Source organism: Xenopus tropicalis, chromosome 2 (assembly GCF_000004195.4).
Source record: "Xenopus tropicalis strain Nigerian chromosome 2, UCB_Xtro_10.0, whole genome shotgun sequence".
NCBI lineage: Eukaryota > Metazoa > Chordata > Amphibia > Anura > Pipidae > Xenopus > Xenopus tropicalis.
The window spans coordinates 112,770,876-112,789,885 of NC_030678.2; the positions used below are offsets into that span (position 1 = coordinate 112,770,876).

The window sequence follows — 19,010 nt, forward strand, 5'->3', positions numbered from 1 at the left end:
CCTCTGATGTAATATGGTAAGTGAGGAAATGGATGTGAGAAGCAGGTATTCCAGAATTCCTGTTACCTGAACAAGCTTACTTTAGGTAATGGAAATTTAATGATCACTTATTCTTCTGTATAGCCAAATCCTTCCTACATTTTCGTCAGCTGTTGCAGCAAAAATTGATCTGAGTGGATATCCATATTATAGTTTGGCCTCTACATTATAGGTGATGCCTCCTTTTTCTGAAGTTGTTGCCATTGTGTTGCCATTGCATGAAACCTTGATTTCTTGTTGGACAGTAAGACAGATGGCTTTTCAAATTCCACAATCTGCAGGAAAGCAAAAAGGCAACCTATAGTATTAGCATAAACAAGTGTTTTTGCAGGGCATACTTAGCTGAGCAGTGTTGTAAATGAAGTTTAGTAGTAAAATAGGATTTTATTTATTTATAAATATCATTTTACTTCACACATTTTACTTTAGGGCCGCATGCATAAAATAACTATGCTTCCTTGTGTTGAAGCTGCATTCTAGCGTAAACAGGAAAGTATGTAAGCATTCACCCTAAATCTAATATGCCTTTAAGACCAATAAAAATGACAAATATAGTGTAGTCTTTTGCAGCTGCCATCATAAACAACCCTATACTGTAGTAATGTATTAGGTCAAACCTGTTCACCTTTTTCACCCAGGCTAATTACCCAATGCACTTCACAACCTAAAACTTACAAAATGACTCTATTCCTAAAGGTACCTGCATGCATACATGCCCTTACTTGTAGCAGCCTGGTAAATCCAGGGTGTCCTTAGCAATGCTTATATCCATTGATACCATGCACTGGAAGTGACGCCATTCACACACAATACATACAGAAAAAGGGCCATTGCAACTTTTGCACAATATGCCAAAATAAAGATAACTTTTCCTCATTGTGCACAAGTTGCAAAAGATGCTGGAATTCTGGGAAAACTTTGTCTTGTGGATAAAAAACATTATGATATGTGTCCGAATTTTGCACTGTGCATTTTCTAGCATTTGAAAATTGACTCCTAACTTATCTTCTTACTTATCTTACCTTCTGATATGGTTACTACTGGTTTTGAACTGGACAGCACAGTTTTTACATAGACTGTCTGGTTAAAAGCTGCCTGCCTGAGTTTCAGTCTTCTGGATTCCAGACAAAACTTTGGCAATCGAACTCCTTAAATGCACCAATCACTAGCCATTACATCACCCCACCTACTGACATAAACCCAAATATAATTGTAGAAAATTGTAGAGAAATTGTAGGGGTCATTTACGAAATCACCTGCTAGAGCACTAAGGGGTGCAAAATCACGGTGCCTGCATTTTGACAATGTTTCATGTTTCAACTATCAGCTCAAGAAGGCACAGAAAAATACTGCTTGTAAATTGCAACATGCCCCATGAGTGCAGTTTCCTTAGCACTATGGTGTATTTAGGGCAGCTTATACTTCACAAAGACTCCCAAATAAATGTTTGGCTTCTGTGGGTATTAAACCTGGATATAATATACTATATATACTAGTATACTATACTATACTACATTTATCACCTCTACAATAACTAATTTCTAGAATATCACCTTAGGGTGACAACTTCTGTCTCTCTTCCCCTTGCCCTGATCTTTGCTTATGTATTTCACCTTCTCTCTAATCTATTACTTTGCATTAAAACTTTAGAGACCATATATATATATTGATAAAGGTCTTAGGTGGAGACTGAAACGTTGGCCGTTTTATTAGCATGATACAATAAAAATAATGTTTTATTTTTAAAAGATCCTGGTGTGCACCTTATAATTTTGGATTTATATATATATATATATATATATATATATATATATATATATATATATATATACATACAATATATGGCCAAAATGTGGACACCCTTTGTAATGGTTGGTACCAATATATCATACAATAACATTCTTAATAATTCAGTGCTTCCAAAATGCACCATCAATATTCCAAAATCAAGTGTTTTCAGAAGCGTAGATGGTAAATACTTAATTGGAATCAAAGAGCAGACCTACTTCATATTTCTAACCTTGGTTTAGAATGAGCTGTATAACTGCAGGTGTCACTTACCTTTGGGCATAAAATGTAGTTTATAATTAACAAAAATTATCTATGTTAATCTCTTTAATTACCTTTCCTTTGTCCATTACCATTATCCTGTCACAGTGAAGTATGGTGTTAAGACGATGGGCTATGATAAGAACAGTGCAGTCATGAAAGGCTTCCTTAACAGTCTCCTGAATAAGAGCATCTGTTTCATTATCTATTGCCGCAGTAGCTTCATCTAACAGCAAAACCTACAAATAAATAGAACATTCATAACATCTGTAAGAAGCAGAGCAGTCAATTGTTAACAGAAATTGTAAAAAAAGATTTGAAAAAAGAAAATATGATGTTGGGTATGGGATTTTCAAATTGCTGTTATGAACAAAAGGCTAAGTCACCTATCCACTATTCACTCTATGTCCCAATGGCATTTAAAGAACACATCTTAGGGCTCTGGTACACGGGGAGATTAGTCGCCCGCGGCAAAACTCCCTGCTCGTGGGCGACTAATCTCCCCGAGTTGCCTTCCCCCTGCCATCCCGCCGGCGGGATGGCACACGCGGCGGGGCGATTTCGGGAAATCGACGAAAAAGCCTCGCGAGTCTTTTTCGGCGATTTGCGCGAAATCGCGCCGCCGCATCTGCCATCCCGCCGGCGACTTACATGTTCGCCGGTGGGATGGCAGGGGGAAGGCAACTCGGGGAGATTAGTCGCCCGCGAGCAGGGAGTTTTGCCGCGGGCGACTAATCTCCCCGTGTGCCAGAGCCCTTAGAACAAAAAGTAAACAAATGTGGCAAGCTACTAACAAATGTAATTAAACAGTTGTAGTTGTTCTAATTTGATCCCAATACTAGTTTTCAATGTGTAGAAAAGATACTTTAATTTAGAGCACTTTTTGCTTTCTCTGTAGGTTAACACGATTATAACAAAAAATTCTTATGTAAAAAATGAAAAAAATCCAATCAATGCAAAAAAATGGTTATTATCGTTTTCAGCACTGGGGGTGGAGTAATTAATTACATGGATAGTTATTATATCTTTATAAGCTAATATAAGGGGGGAATGTGTTTAGCTTACCCTACCAATAAAAAGAAGTGTTTAACTTTTGTTTCATAAGATAGTTAAGGAAAGGACCGCTATCTTAATTTTATACTTGCTCCACTCATAGACTCTATTTTCATAGACTTGAATGGCACATTCTTTACTTATAATTAAACACCATGTGTATGTGTCAGCTCCTGTGATCTTTTACCTATACATATGCTCATGGTGGCAATGATCTAGGTCACATAAATGTACAGTATACCTTATATTATTAGCTTGTGAGTCTGCACTTATATGGAAGATACCGTATAATACCTATTAATAAGAACAAAGCCTTTGTGGTAAAAAGCATAGGGAACTGTTATAATAAAGTCTATTTAGAATGTCTGTGCTGAGGCAAGCACAGTGGCTCCTACCGACATTGTATTACATTACTTACCTTACTGCTCCGAAGTAAAGCCCGCGCCATGCACAGGAGCTGCCGTTCCCCCACTGAGAAGTTGCTCCCATTTTCTGACACTTCATAGTTAAGTTTTCCGACTAGCTTGGAAACCTAAATAAAAGAAATGAAAATGGGTAGGGCATAAAATAACATGATAAAAACTTACATTAGTGACATAACAGACTAACATTACTGAGACAGAGCTTCCCGTGGATTGTGAGTGGTTTGGGCAGAAAAGGGGAAGGACTGGCTAGGTCAGGGATGTGAACAGGGAGGCATATGGCCAGGGAGGCCCTACATTCTTCACAGCGGTATCCTGTGATTTATACATTGACAGGATTATGTTATACTGTATGCCCTAAAGTGATTCACATTTTACTGTATGTATTTATTAGCTTTACAGCATTTTGCTGCTGCCAAAAGAAGAATAGAGAAAAAGATCAATAAATAATTTATTCATTAATCAATGTCATTAATGTCATTAATACAAAAAAGAGTATGAGAAAACCACTAAGCCTATGACAGAGAGATATAAGGCAGCCGTATATGACCAATTGCAAATGATCTGCGAGTGATCAGGCCACCGTCCAAACAAATTTCCTGCCTTTTTATTGTTCCAATCATTTGTGCAAAGAGCACATACAACTGGAACAGCTCCACTCCACTTCTTCATTTGCCAATGTAAAGTTTCCATGAAACTTCAACCAAAATTCTCAGATTACTTCCCACTGTGGAAAAAGTAAACACTACATTTTATTTATATAATTCCAGTAACTGTCAACGAACCTGATCCAGTTCTGCCAACAATTCCAATTTTTTCTTTTGGTCTAATGCTAAATGAAATATTCTTGAGCATACTGTATACAAACCTCACTGGATGTTACCATCAAAGCTAGGTGTCAGATGAAAGAAAAAGAATCTTGTCTTAGAAGCAAATACATAACAAAAAATATATAAGAGGGTGTTTCATACGTACATGCTGCTTCATATGAGTTCTTTCCAAGGCATTCCAAACCTCTTCATCTGTATGTAGATTTAATGGATCCAAATTTGACCTATTAAAAAAAAAAACTATTTACATAATTCTGATTTTTTTTTTTAAATTAGCATATAACTATAACATTTCCATGTTATCAGATAAAAGTGAGTGTAGGGCTGGCCAAATCCTGGGATGACTTTGTTGTTGGTCAATCTTGAATATACAGCAGTATATGGTCAAACATTGCCTATTTTGTTTAATGGGGAGGACATTTTTTATTATCTTTTGGTACAACCATTTTTTTTTAATAAATAAATCATTTCTTTATCTCAAGTCCTGAAGGGTGCTTAGCCATTAATATATTTATATAAGTATATATTCTATGCCAGGCAGGTGTTATTGTGTGTTTTCTGTCCTAAGTATTTGTGGTATAAAATCCTGTTCCTGGTATCAGCTATTGTCCTGTTTCTGACCCTGCTTGTAAATTGACTGCCCTGATTCATTGATTGGACTTGGTTGAACCCGTTTAACCCCTCTGTGCCTTACTGTGGATTTTTTGATGGATGTAATAGCATTCTCACATACTATAATGCAACAAAATTTAGGAGCACTTGAAATCTGACTTTTTATTGGATCAAAATGTGCATATCTGTTTAAAAAATAAAACGTGTCCATCAAGTTACATAGTAATATTAAATGCTTACCTGATACTTCCAACAAATAGTACAGGATCTTGGGGAAGGACTGAAAGTTTTCCTCTCAGGTTTTTCAGCCCAATTGTGTTGATACAGAAGTTGTCAATAGTGACTGATCCTCCGGCTAGGTCAACCAGTCTGAACAAAACCATTCCGAGAGAAGATTTTCCTGTTCAGAAAATGGCGGGGGAACACTTTCACATTGGCTTGACACTTTTACTTTTTCATTTTTTTTTTACCATTTATAAGGTCCCTAGTTCTAATTACAGTATGTCTTTGGTGAATAATGACATGTATGTTATCATATTCTACTACAAGATATTTAATCAGTGGCTCTGAAAAAAAAACCATTTTCCATAATAAGCGAAATAAAAATTCCAGTAACTGTCAACGAACCTGATCCAGTTCTGCCAACAATTCCAATTTTTTCTTTTGGTCTAATGCTAAATGAAATATTCTTGAGCACCAGAGGCAGCTTATCACGATAACGCATTTCAACATTTTCAAATGTAATCGCTCCTTCCTGGGGCCAGGTTTTGGGAGTAATTTCTTTGGCTTTCAGCGGCTCTTCAGATTCCAAATTCTAACAGTGAAATTACAGTATTAGCATAATAAAAGTAGAAAGGCACAACAATGTAAAAACAAATTTCTCTACAGTATAAAAAGATGTTCTTCTGCTGCTGACTGCTACGATTCAATTGATACAGTCAAAAGTACTTTATATTGTTGCAAGCTGCCATAGATGCTAGAATGGAAAACGATAATGTGATACTGAGTACAACCTAGTGGGCAGAGCATCTGCAGACGCATCTGTGGACATTGATCATTAATGATCATTAAAAGCATTTGGGCCTGATATGCATGTTTTTGTCAAACTATGATAATCTTTTTTCTTATAACAGGGATTTTTTTTAAATGTTTTACTAATAAATGGAAACATTACATTCAATTAGGAAAAACTCCAAAGTAGAAATCTAATTTCCCCATAGACTCAACAGTAGTGATGACGGAATCTGTCCCGTCTTGCTTTGCTGGAAAATGTGCGAAACTAAGGAAAAATTAACGAAACAGCAAAAAATCCATGAAACGCGGGTGTCACGTGACTTTTTTGTTGCCAGCAACTTATTTTGATGCAACTAAAATTTGCTGCAAATCCATACCTGCCGAAAAAATTAGCTCATCATTATTCAGCAGAGCTTTCGCATGATAGCCATGTTTCACATGATATCTTCTGGTGTATCTAATTGTATCTCTGTATCAAAATTTCAGGTGAGACTACAGTAACTTGACAATTTGATATCATCTATAACTACGAATAAACTGAAAAACCAGTTAGTGTAGTGCAGGTAATATATATTTAATCATACCATTCACAAGAATGCACTTTCATATGACTAATTTATTGGCTCACTTTTGTCACTTTGTCATGAAGGCCAACCAGTAATTCCTTCAGATCCACACCCTGAACCTATTTCACCTATAATGAACTAATTTTACTTTAATGAGTCTCATAAAACAAACTATGACAGCGGCACCCATTACAGCTTTATTTTTAATTCTGTAATTAAAGTATAGTTACAAGGTGAAAGTGTAACAATTTCCCTTCTCCTGAGCCCCACTTAAAGTTGTGAGTTAAGGTGGCCATACATTGAATCATCTGCTCAATTAACAAGGTTGCCAAATAAGCAGATCCTTCCCTGATATGCCCACTTTTAGGTCCTCAGGCCAATCAATCGGATCATTATTGCAGCTATACAGGCTTTCATATCCAGGACCACATCAACTCGCATATGTGGTCCTTGATCAGACAGGAAAATCAATCCTGCAGATTATTGTCCACATATTGGGCGGGTAGGCCCAACAGAGGGCCACATGCATGGGCCAATAAGCTGCCAACTTGGTCCATCGGCAGCTTTTATCGTTCCAGTTATAGCAACATTTACTCATCTTACAGTTTTAGCCTTGTCCATACCTCCCAACATTTTGAAAATGGAAAGAGGGACAAAAAGAAATGCCGCGCACAGGGCGGTGAATTTTTTTTACTACGCCCATTTTTTTTGCAACCACACCTGCTAAATACCACTCCCATTTGACTAAATTTAGCAGGTTATTTAATGTTTGAACACATTTCTGGGGTTTTGGGATCTTGTTTTATGTGTTATTACAGTTTTGTTAAAAAAGCTGAAATTGCCGTTTAAGCTGCGAGTCTCAGTCCCCCCAAGAGACCTGTTTAGCTTATTATTTACAATTGTATCTAAGTGCAGGTGTGGCTTGTTAAAGGAACAGTAACACCAAAAAATGATAGTGTATAAAAGTAACTAAAATATAATGTGCTGCTGCCCTGCACTGGTAAAAGTTGTGTGTTTACTTCAGAATGTCTACTATAATTTATATAAATAAGCTGCTATGTAGCCATGGGGGCAGCCATTCAAAGGAGAAAAGGCACAGGCACATAGCAGATAACAGATAAAACACTATTGTATTCTACAGAACTTATCTGTTATCTGCTATGTAACCTGTGCCTTTTCTCCTTTTTTCCAGCTTGAATGGCTGCCCCCATGGCTACACAGCAGCTTATTATATAAATTATAGTAGTGTTACTGTAGCAAACACACCAGTTTTACCAGTGCAGGGCAACAGTGCATTATATTTTTATTACTTTAAAGCTCTTTCATTTTTTGGTGTTACTGTTCCTTTAAGATGTCTGTGCTCTCTGCCAAAAGGTACTTTTTAATTTAGTTTGAGAAACATTTGTATCTAAATGCAGGTGAAGAATACAAATACATTCTTTCAAAATCATACAATGTGATTTCCTGAATTGTTTTTTAAATGCTGTCTCTCACAGTGGGAATGCACCTACAATGTGAATTTCAGACCCATCCATGATTTCTAAGTGGGTGTTCAAATGTTCCTCACTGTGAAGATGAGCAACCGATTGAATGTAACATTGGCACTTGTGAGTTACTTTAAAGGAACAGTAACACCAAAAAATGTGTTTTAAATTAATCAAAATATATTGTACTGTTGCCCTGCACTGGTAAAACTGGTACGTTTGCTTCAGGAACACTACTGTAGTTTATATAAAAACCCTGCTGTATAGCCACGGGGGCAGCCATTCAAGCAGGAAAGAAAAGAGAAAAGGCACAGGTTACATAGCAGACAACAGATAAGTGTTGTAGAATACAATGGTGTTTTATCTGTTATCTTCTAAATAATCTGCGCTTTTTCTTTATTTTCTAGCTTGAATGGCTGCCCCCATGGCTACGCAGCAGGATATTTATATAAACAATAGTAGGGTTTCTGAATCAAGCTCACAGCTTTTACCAGTGCAGGGCAACAGTATATAATATTTTAATAACTTTGATACATTTTCAAATCTTGGTGTTACTGTGTCTTTAATTTTGAATTGTTTTTACACAAAGTGAAAATTGGTATGTTTGCCTTATCATTTAACAAAGAAAAGTCAGCAGGGACACTGATAAAGGCCCCATACAAATGTGTATCTTTGATTGTATCCTGGGAAACCAATAACATCACAATGACAAGCACTCCCAAGGTACTTTAACCTTCATGTCTACTGTGTTTCTATAACAGACAGAACATTCATCCTGGAACTGTGCCAACTTAGCTTAAACATTTACAAGGGGGTTGTCTAGCAGGGTTTAGTTATGCATAGTCTTGGGAGAATGTTGTCAACTGGCTTACATTTATATATGTATGATTACATGATTATTTCAGTGTCATTTCCAAGTTATACATGCCTAGAGCAAATTAGTGTACCGTATCAGACATGCTTTAAATAATAAGCAGCCACACAGTATAATAATAGTTATGTTTTAAGCTTTATACATGTGACAATAAAGAAAAAATTATGTTGGTTTTCTATATTAGGATCACAAACCCTAACAGCCCAGCCAGATACATTTTTTTAAGATAATCAAAAACGTAGACTTGCCTTTATGTAGTGATTTATTCTCTCAACTGAGGTAAATCGAGCCTCTGTTTCTGTGACCAGCCGAACAGTATATTGGAAGAGTCCTGTAAGCTGCAGAAAACAGATGAAATAAAAGCCTGAATCTTTAAGTGAAATAAAAATAATGACCAGAATATTCTATAATCCACACTTGAGAAAGGGCTCTGCCCGAAACATATAGTGTGCTGACACTGCCATTAAATTCACTGCAGTTTTCAAATGCCGCCTGGAGCTGTTTGATTGCTTTTTGCCTTTTGATCTTATGATATACTGTTGGGGTGGCTCAGAGACACCTGGAATCTGCAGCCGTATACTACTGATTACTTGTGCTAATCTATAAGCCAAAATTTTTTTCCACCCCAACTAGTGGAAAGCATTTGACACTCCAGTGTCTAAATAACCACAAAAGATCTGACCTGTGAGTTTTGTGTTTTTATATATATAAAGTGATATAAAAAACAAAAATAAGTAAATAAATGGTTACTCTTCTCAGAATTTGTTTCTTATGATCAAAAAGGACAGCAACCTTATAGATGTTGGGGGGAAAAAGGAAAATAAAAATGCATACACCTGACAAACAGCTGATGACTTATACCACACTGGTCATCTGGGATTCCTGGGATGTGGGCTCTGCCAACATGTAAAATGGAGCCCCAATGCAAAATAAAATGCCCTTTGCATGCACATCCATTCCCTTGATCTGCCCACCCACTCCCCAATTATACTAAATTCTGCCTATGATCCACCCAAACTCCACCCTATTCATGACCTGTGCACTTTTCCATCTTGGTCCCCCCTCTGTTATGGGCCCCCTTACTTAAGTACCTCCTGATGGCAGTCCTGATAACCAGCATCTAAATATCTGAAGACAGAAATATATTACGGCTCACTTGTTTAGTTTTATAAAAAATAAAACTAGATTACAAAAAAATTTGTGTCACTTCAGAAACATGTACAATTTATTGACCCGTGGGATGGATATACGATGAATATAATGCACACTGGTACTGTAGCTAACACTTTTTGTGTTTATGTGCACCAAAAGGCTTTCTCTCATATGCACAATAAAAAGATAACAACGAATAAGACATGAAATATTAAAAAAAACCACACATTTAATATAACTTTTGTACCTGTACAGCATACGATATGGCTAGTCCTGCATATGCTGGTGGAATGTGTCCATGCATGAGTACTATACACACTGAAGTTAGGGTGATAACAATCATGCTGATCAGATCAAGACGCACAGCTAACCACCTTGATGCACAGCTAAAAAGAAAGCAGGGGACTTGATTGATATCCAAAAGTTTCTGGAACCTGAAAAGAAGAAATAAAATAAAAGTAAAGCACCATTATTAAACTTTAAAGTAAAATAGTTCTAGGGGAAATTACATTATTAATACTGTTTTGTGTCCAACATTATATTTCTCATCTTTGGTTAATTTTATGCTGATTTGCACTGTACCATATGCCAAAGATGCAGTGATACATTACATATTAACCTAAAATCATTTAATCCTGAATGAATAAATAACTTACCTCAGAATAAAATCAGTATTTTTATTGTAGGCTTGAATTGTTGTTATTCCGTGCAAAGAGGCAGTAACGTGAGACAGGAATGGAGATTGACTTATATTATCCAAGCGCTTCAGCTCACGGATTAGCACTCTGTAAACATAGAATAAATATTTCTAAAGCATATATATATATACTCCATATATTCTATACTTGTATATATAGAATGATATTTATAAAGAGCAGGTAGCACAACATATGGCCTTCAGTTTTTGTTGTCAGATCATGTATTCTGGGACACAAGCTTTTGTTAACAACTCTCACCAAGTTTCATTCATGGTCAATCTACTGGGCTAAATTCGGATAAGTTGCAGGCTTACAAAGACACAGAGGAACTGGGCTGTGAAGAAAGGAAACTGATTTTCCCATTCAGTTCTAAGCACAGTGCAAAAATGCAAATTACCCCTAAAAAGTCACTTGCATAATTATATAAACACCGGGCCACCAACAATGTACATGCCTCTAGTTCTGCTATATCTGAAACGGGAAACACAGAGATAAAAAAGTGGTACAGAATTATTATGTATTGCATTGAACTGTGGCTTAATAATGGACAATTATAGTCCTAAAATTTCTAGCTGAAGTATTTTCTCTAATTTGTTTGGATAAAGCTCCAGGATTGATTTTACAGCCATTTTGATCTTTGGTAAGGCTCAAAAAATACATATACATACTGCTGGGCATCACTAAGTTTCATTTGTCTGGAACTTTGAAATATATCTGGCTTGGATTGCCTTATCCTACAATGGTGTTTGATTTTATGGGTTAGGTATGTTAATGGAACTGGCAGATTTGGGAATAAATATTGCCTTTTAATTATCTTTCTATTTTGATTTTTCTTTTTGTTGATTATGTGATTGGCAACTTATTAAATCCTTTACTTTTGGTGTGGTTTCAGTGTTTATGGAGGACACCCTAGTTAGACTTTTTTGCCCAATATTTTTGATTATTATTACAGAGGCTGTACAGGTATGTGACCACTTATCTGGAAACCCGTTATCCAGAAAGTTCCGAATTATGAAAAGTCCATCTCCCATATACTCCATTATAAGAAAATAATTCCAATTTCAAAAAATTATTCGTTTTTTTCTCTGTAATTATAAAACAGAACCTTATACTTGATCCCAACTAAGATACAATTAATCCTTATTGGAGGCATAACAAGCCTATTGGGTTTATTCAATATTGAAATGGTTTTTAGCAGACTTTAGTTATGGAGATCCAAATTACAGAAATATCCTTTATCAGGAAAATCCCAGGTCCCGAGCATTCTGGGTAACAGGTCCCATACCTGTATTAACTTTTGGGATTTGAGATATAAAAATGTAAATATTAATAAAACAATGCAAAGCTGCAACCTTTAGCATTCCCAATTTGAAAGGGTGTTGAGGTACACCATTTTCCCTAACTGCCCCAAGTCTCTGGAACATTCATCCATCTTCTATCAGACAAACTTTTACATTAGTCCTGTTATGCAACCTCCTAAGGAGTAAAGTATTTAAATAATTCTAAGCAACTTTTTAACATATATTAATTACAAATTTCTAATGCTTTTGAAAATTGTATTTTGATTTATTTCTTGTTTTTTCACAGGTCTGCTAATAAGCTGGTTCTAGTTTATTAGGGCTCATTTATAACCACAAATTGTTGCAACCGCATGTTGTCGCAACAATTACATTGGATTTATGTGGAAAAAAACTGCTTTCTGGATTAAAAAACATGGCAAATTGAGCCCAAAATTGCGCTTTGCACACTGAGCTTGTATAAGTAAATAACCCTGATTGTTGAGAACCTGCTATGCAGAGAATAAAAAAAGACAGAAAGATACTGCTTTTCAGATAACTCTTTATTCAAGTCATTACTGTATTTAATGTATATTGGGAAGTGGTTTAGAATTATATTTTATGCAAAACTAAATTTGGTGGACACCCCTTTAAATAAACAGTGGCAAATTTCTGATGAGGGCACCCATAGGCCACCCCCATTTTCTGCCCCCCCCACTCCCCGCAGAATCGTGCACATTCGTGTCCTTGTAGCTCACATACAGAGCACTGGGGACAGGATACGCTGAAGTTTTCTGCCTGTCCCGTCCCCAGTGCTCCATATGTGAGCAACATTTACATGCGGCCTTTGTGGCCTCACCACTAATCTGGGATTGTAAATAAAGCAAAGAAACAAAATGTATTTTTGCACAATAAAATGTCCCTTTAAACATTTCTTATAATGCTGACATTAAATGGACAAAATGGATTACTGTATTTGCAAGTTACTGGAATGCACAAATAAAATAATTTTGGAAAAAACTCCACATAAAAATTCAGAAAGCTTCACACTTTACATTATTATTAAATGTTTTCTGGTTAAGAATGAAAAAATTCATACCTTGATACTTTATTTATTAAGAAGAAGAGAATGCTCAGTGGTAATACAGACACTAGAAACCATGGAAACACAAAGCTGATCATTCCAAGACAGAAGAGGACGAGAATCATATTTTGTATAAGTTGCTCAAGTTGACATGGAAGACGGGCATCCACTGAAAAGAGCACATAATATTAATGATGAACTACAGGGAAACAGCAGCAGTTTTACTACGGACACATGAAAAATGCATACTACAGTGCCATAGATATAAAAAGCAGACCTAAATTATGTATTGTAGGGACATTTTTAAACTGCTGGTAACTTAATCATTAAGTTTGTCTATATGAAAGCTTATGCTTTTTAAGTACATATGCTTTCAAAAGTTTTAAAACTTTAAAGGACATGTCAACCCCCAAAACATTTTTTGCCTAATAAAAATAAAACATAATTCTAAGCAACTTTTCAATTTGAATTTATTATAATTTTTAGTGCTTTTTAAGTTATTTATAAATGTTATTGCTATTAAAATCAGAATTCGTTCAACTACTGGTTATGATTTTTTAACAAAGGTCAGTCTCCTCAAGCAAGACAGGTCTGTCAGTCTGCTGCCTTGTGTTACATTGTATCAAACATCAGAGCCACCAGGGCAGAGAATAAAAAAGAACTGAAAAACACTGCTTTAATTAGTAATTATATATACAAATATATATATTTTACAAATTTGTAATGAATGTATATTGCAAAGTTGTTTAGAATTATGTTTTCCTTTATTAGGCAAAAGTTTTTTTTATGATTGACACGTCCTTTAAAATAATGTAATGTACCCTGTATGTAATAATAGCAGGTTACTGAGTATTCGTGGAATTTAGTACATTCTTATCCAAAAAATAAATGAATAATTATAGTTATTCACTTACCCTCATCCATGTCTTTTGTGAATCTGTTTAGTATTCGGCCAAGTGGTGTTGTGTCAAACAGCTTCAAAGGGCTGTGGAGGACTTTCTGGAACAGCTGATCATGAAGTTTTGTAGAAGCTTTAAGTGTGCTCTGTTATGTTAAAATAAAACAAGAGATTACTATTTGCATATATCGTAATACTTGTCAGATATCAGAACTGAAATTAGTAGTTTTAACACAGAAGTGTATAATTAGATAGCGACAGTTGTTTGTGTTGCTGTGGTAATCCACTTAAGTAGAATAATGAATGTGTTATGCAAAAGTTTGAATGGAAATAAAATGTTTTCAGACTAGATGGTGTGCCGCTGTCCAAGAATTTACCATTTCCCTTGAAAATAGTATTGATAAAAAGCCTTTTTTAATTAAGGAAAATAATATAGGGCTTATTTATTATATGGTGCAAAGTAGAAAAGACACAAACAATGCACAATTTGCCTACAATGCACAATTTTTGTCTGCATCAGGGAATGCCATAAGAAGGTCCCCTTACTAGTAGTCTACTTACTGGATGCCAGGCACAATGGTAGCCCTATAGGGTTGCTTCAAAACTAAAAGTAATATTTTTGAAGGTTATTACAAGGGAGTAGAGTACACCTGCACAGAAGAGGGGACCTACATACCCTACATAAATGAGCCCTTGTAAAAAAAATGCTGCATAGCAAGAAGCAATGTTGTAAATGTAGGCATTCATTTGTGATATCTTGTAAGGATTCCCAATCACAGGATGTGGTAATGTCCATAGCTAGGAACTTCCAACCTTTGGTACATAAAATCATTGGTTACTTTTGAAACACTTTTTTTGAGTTCAGGTGTTGCCAGACTGTACACTAGAAATACAGATCTCTCAATTGCTCCCTATATTTTTTGACCATTTTTCTAACACTGAAGCTTAAACTTGGTAATGTTCCTCTCTCTGGTGTTTCAGTTTGGCAATTTAGTATACCAGGAGCAGACTCTACACTGCAGGGTCAGAACTAGGGGTAGGCAGAAGAGGCATTTGCCTAGGGTGCAACGGTTGGGGGGCACCAGGCACATATCTCTTTTACCTACAACTGTTCTGGGCTTATTCTCACTTATTCTCACTTATTCTCACGCTGCGCCCATATCCCCCTCACTGACTACATTAGTTCTCTTACTGAGTCTTCAGTGTGGCCATGCACACTAGTTTCCACATTCGGGCAAGTGTGGGATTGGGGGGAAGGCTGGGCGGGCTGGCCTGCTGGGTTGGCCCGGCACTGCTAAACTGTTACAGAGTGGTATATTAGTTGATACATTTCTTAGCAGAATCTGTGGCATGTTAGCAATTATTGTATCAAGTAACAACTGCCTTTAATAAAACTCAGGTCAGCAGGGTCAGAGATAAGAAATGTTTGAACTAATGTATCAGATTAGAACAGGTTACAGTCAGTGATACCATCACAAAGCTGCTCTAGGAAGACATGAGAAGGTGAAAAAAAAATGTAAACTTCGATAAGAAAACTGGTTAAAAATAAAAAAAAATAGAAAGCAACTGAAAAAAGTCTATAATTCTGGTGTACTATGTGAAAACACCTGAACTGAACAAAGTGTATGGAATGGTTATTGCTATAAACCACAAACTAGGCCTAACGCTCGTCACAGTAGATGAGGCCATTTTAATTCACCTTTAAATGATTTAGATGTAAATATCTGTATGCCCTATGCCCTCACCAACAAAGTGTGCTCTTTTCATTTAAAGGAGAACTCTACCCAAAATGTTTTTGCACAATGAAAGAAAATATAATTCTAAGCAATTAGATTTTCTTTTATTAAAAAACAAACAAACAGTTTTTGGGTGAAGTTACCCTTTAATCCTGACAGAACCATATATGTTACATATGCATTTGTAGTGATGTGAACAAATCCAAAAAATATGTACTCAGTGGCAGACTAGAGTACATGGGGCACACCGTAAGACCTGTGTCAACTCCCTTGCCCCTGCAAAAAGCAACTCCCCTGCCCCTGCAAAAAGCACCAGCACACTTCTTTTCACCATCCCTGTGGTATTAAATCAACACCAACACAATTACCGGCCAATGGCAATATGGCCCAACTGCACATACCATAAGTGGGAGCCAAAAGGACCAGAAACAACCAGGTTTTCTCCTGGTACATCTGTAAGTCAGCCTGACTCTGCATGTTCTGATGGCCAGTCCTATCTGGTCCTGTTCAAAGACTGATGCTGTGGCCGACCTGCTCTGACTTTGGATCAGAGAGATCGATAAGATCTGTCTGTATTATTATGCACATCATAGTAAGATCATGTGGTCCTGTCTCAAAATCTCAGTGTCACAAGAAAATCCAGTCCTTTTTATTCCTTTGACAGTTTTCTATGCCATTTTTCTATGTTTCTGTTCTACATTCCAGTATACAATATATTCTTATTTATATAATATATGTTATTCTGTGGCTCATTTCAACTTCCGTAAATACCACTATGAATCCTTTACAGATATCACTATGAATAAAAAGTGCATTACTTTATCGCAAAAAGTTCTCTGAATTTACCTTTACAAACACATATCCACGAATAAATCTAAATCCTAGGACTGCTGCCAAGGTTGATATATAAACGTAGATGTAAAATTCCAAATCAGGGTTATCACTCATGTTGTCACTTGAAAGAGTCACATTACTTGTGACAACAGATGTATTCTAGAAAGGAAAAGCAATGTTTTAATTACTTAAAGAAAATATTTTGTTCTGTATGTGTAAATATATTAACCACATCAATGCATTTTAGTAAAAAATATAAATTCTTAGTTTAATATCTGTATATGCAAGGTTTTCACATGTTGGTACCTGAGTAGTTCCAGAGCTAGAGGGCCTGTATGAGTCAGCTCTAACTGACATTAGCCTCCCTTCAGCAGAAAAACTGTAAGTGATGTGTATCAGGCTGCTACCTGCTTAGGGTTGAACCAGAACCAGGTTTTCACATTTGCTCCCCAGTTCAGTCTGGGATGGGTTTCAGTGTCCTGAAATTAAGCCAATCCCCCCCCCATGTCATTACACCCCTTAATTTATTGTGTATCGTGATTAAAGAGGTTGTTCACCTTAATAAATATCTTTTTTGCATGATTAGTATGATATTGGAATTTCAGTAGTTATCTGGTTGCTAGGGTCCAAATTTCCCCAGCAACCAGGCAGTGGTTTGAATAAGAGACTAGTATTTGTATAGGAGAGGAACTAGAAAGATAAGCAATAAAAAGTAATATTAGCAAAAAAAAAAAAATGTAGCTTCACAGACCAATAGTTTGTTGACTGTTGGGGTCAGTGACTCCTATTTGTAAGCTGTCAGAATAAGATATAAGATATCATTCAAAAACTATGCAAAGTAATAAAACAATTAAAAAGTTGCTAAGAATTGGCCATTCTATAACATATTAAAAGTTTACTTAAAGGTGAACTACCCCTTTAACTTTGTTCAAAAACTGGGTTCAAAATGAATTCTACATTTGGACTAAAATGTGATTTCACTGTGTTCAAATCTTTTTAATATTTTTTCATATTTTCTTACATATTTGCCCTTTAAGATTATTGAGTTTTTTCTCATTTTAAAAATCATAATTTCATTTTTTTATAAATCTGCCCTTAATGTCCATTCCCATTTGTATTTGCATAAAATAAAAAAGGAATACTTAATAACTGTACTTACACCACTGCCTTGCTTTATCCAGTAACTAAGCCACCAGTTACTGAATGCCATACTCCCAGTAGTAAATATAAAGAGAACAGCATTCAATACACAAAACAGGGCTCCTCCAGCAGCTTTTATATACACCCAGTATATTGGACATGGTACAGAACCACATCCTTTCTCCTCTGGTTCCATAAGATCTATAGACATTAATTAACAAAAAATTAACACAAAATTTAGCGCTGTTGTTGTGCAAATCAATGTCATTCATTAAAGCGTAACAATCAGTCAAGATTTGTTCCTCTGTTTATGCCCCAGTAGCTCCCGAATTTCTTTTCTGCTGATTCTCAGAAAATGCTCTGTGCTGCTGTCAGTTACCTAACTTAGGGACTGACTCACAATATACTGCATATATAGAATATAAATGTCACATTTAAAATGTTTGAATAGTAATTAATTCAGATTCTCATTATGTGGCAGAAACTAGTGCAGTTTGCATTAGACTTTTATAATCAACCCTGTAGCATCAGAAACTTACACAATCCTGAGATTTTCAGCACAATAGCAATCAATGTTCACCTAAGCACATACACAACTGCAGGCATTTTAAGGCATCAGATGCAACTGCATCAGGTAAATGTCCCCCAAGTTGCCAGAATTAAGTTCGGATCATGGGAAAAAACACTGCTTTCTGAGTAAAAAAAAGTGGATCATTGAGTCTGAAAATGTATATTGCACACTGCATTTGTGGTAGAAAATGACTTTTATAGCATTTTTATCAAGTAGGCAATAGCAGTTTTTATCATGTAGGCAAATAGTATTGGCAACACGCCCACCATACATGCACATACCTCTGTTCTGCCTTTCATTGTTATTAACAATGATTGTATTTCCTAGAACAGAACCTTTTTCATCTTCATCAGCATCATCTTCTTGATCACCATACTGATCTGCCTGTTTGCAACCAGTTATCTGACCGTCTGTTACCATAAAATCACGATTTACCATTTCAGATTTGTGAGTGAGATGATCTGCGCTAACATCTTCAGAAGTGAAATGGCCTGTTTCTTCTTGGTTTGTTAGTTCACTTAATGTACCTGAAACAGAGATATCTGGTAAATATTGCATACACCTTTATTCATACATAGAAATATTCAATTCCATATGTATTTTCATGCATTTTAATATTTGCAAGAAATCATAAATAAATGTAGAAAATAGTATCTACAAACTCAGAGTGTGGAACG

General features: G+C 35.9%; 1 protein-coding gene across 3 annotated transcripts in view; it reads right to left on the reverse strand.

The window, feature by feature from the left end:
- Positions 1-191: 191 nt before the first annotated feature.
- Positions 192-19,010, reverse strand: part of abcc12 (ATP binding cassette subfamily C member 12) — a 47,920-nt gene continuing 29,101 nt past the window's right edge. For all 3 annotated transcript variants that reach the window (XM_012957689.3, XM_031897016.1, XM_002937870.5), the window contains 14 exons: positions 18,615-18,860; positions 17,782-17,963; positions 16,635-16,781; positions 14,069-14,198; positions 13,170-13,323; positions 10,752-10,880; positions 10,343-10,529; positions 9,192-9,281; positions 5,633-5,819; positions 5,246-5,405; positions 4,539-4,617; positions 3,560-3,673; positions 2,163-2,327; positions 192-314 (listed from right to left, as the gene is read on the reverse strand). In XM_012957689.3, the coding sequence (XP_012813143.2) occupies positions 201-314; positions 2,163-2,327; positions 3,560-3,673; positions 4,539-4,617; positions 5,246-5,405; positions 5,633-5,819; positions 9,192-9,281; positions 10,343-10,529; positions 10,752-10,880; positions 13,170-13,323; positions 14,069-14,198; positions 16,635-16,781; positions 17,782-17,963; positions 18,615-18,860 (2,084 nt within the window). In that variant the 3' untranslated portion in view covers positions 192-200. The remainder of the gene's footprint in view (positions 315-2,162; positions 2,328-3,559; positions 3,674-4,538; positions 4,618-5,245; positions 5,406-5,632; positions 5,820-9,191; positions 9,282-10,342; positions 10,530-10,751; positions 10,881-13,169; positions 13,324-14,068; positions 14,199-16,634; positions 16,782-17,781; positions 17,964-18,614; positions 18,861-19,010) is intronic.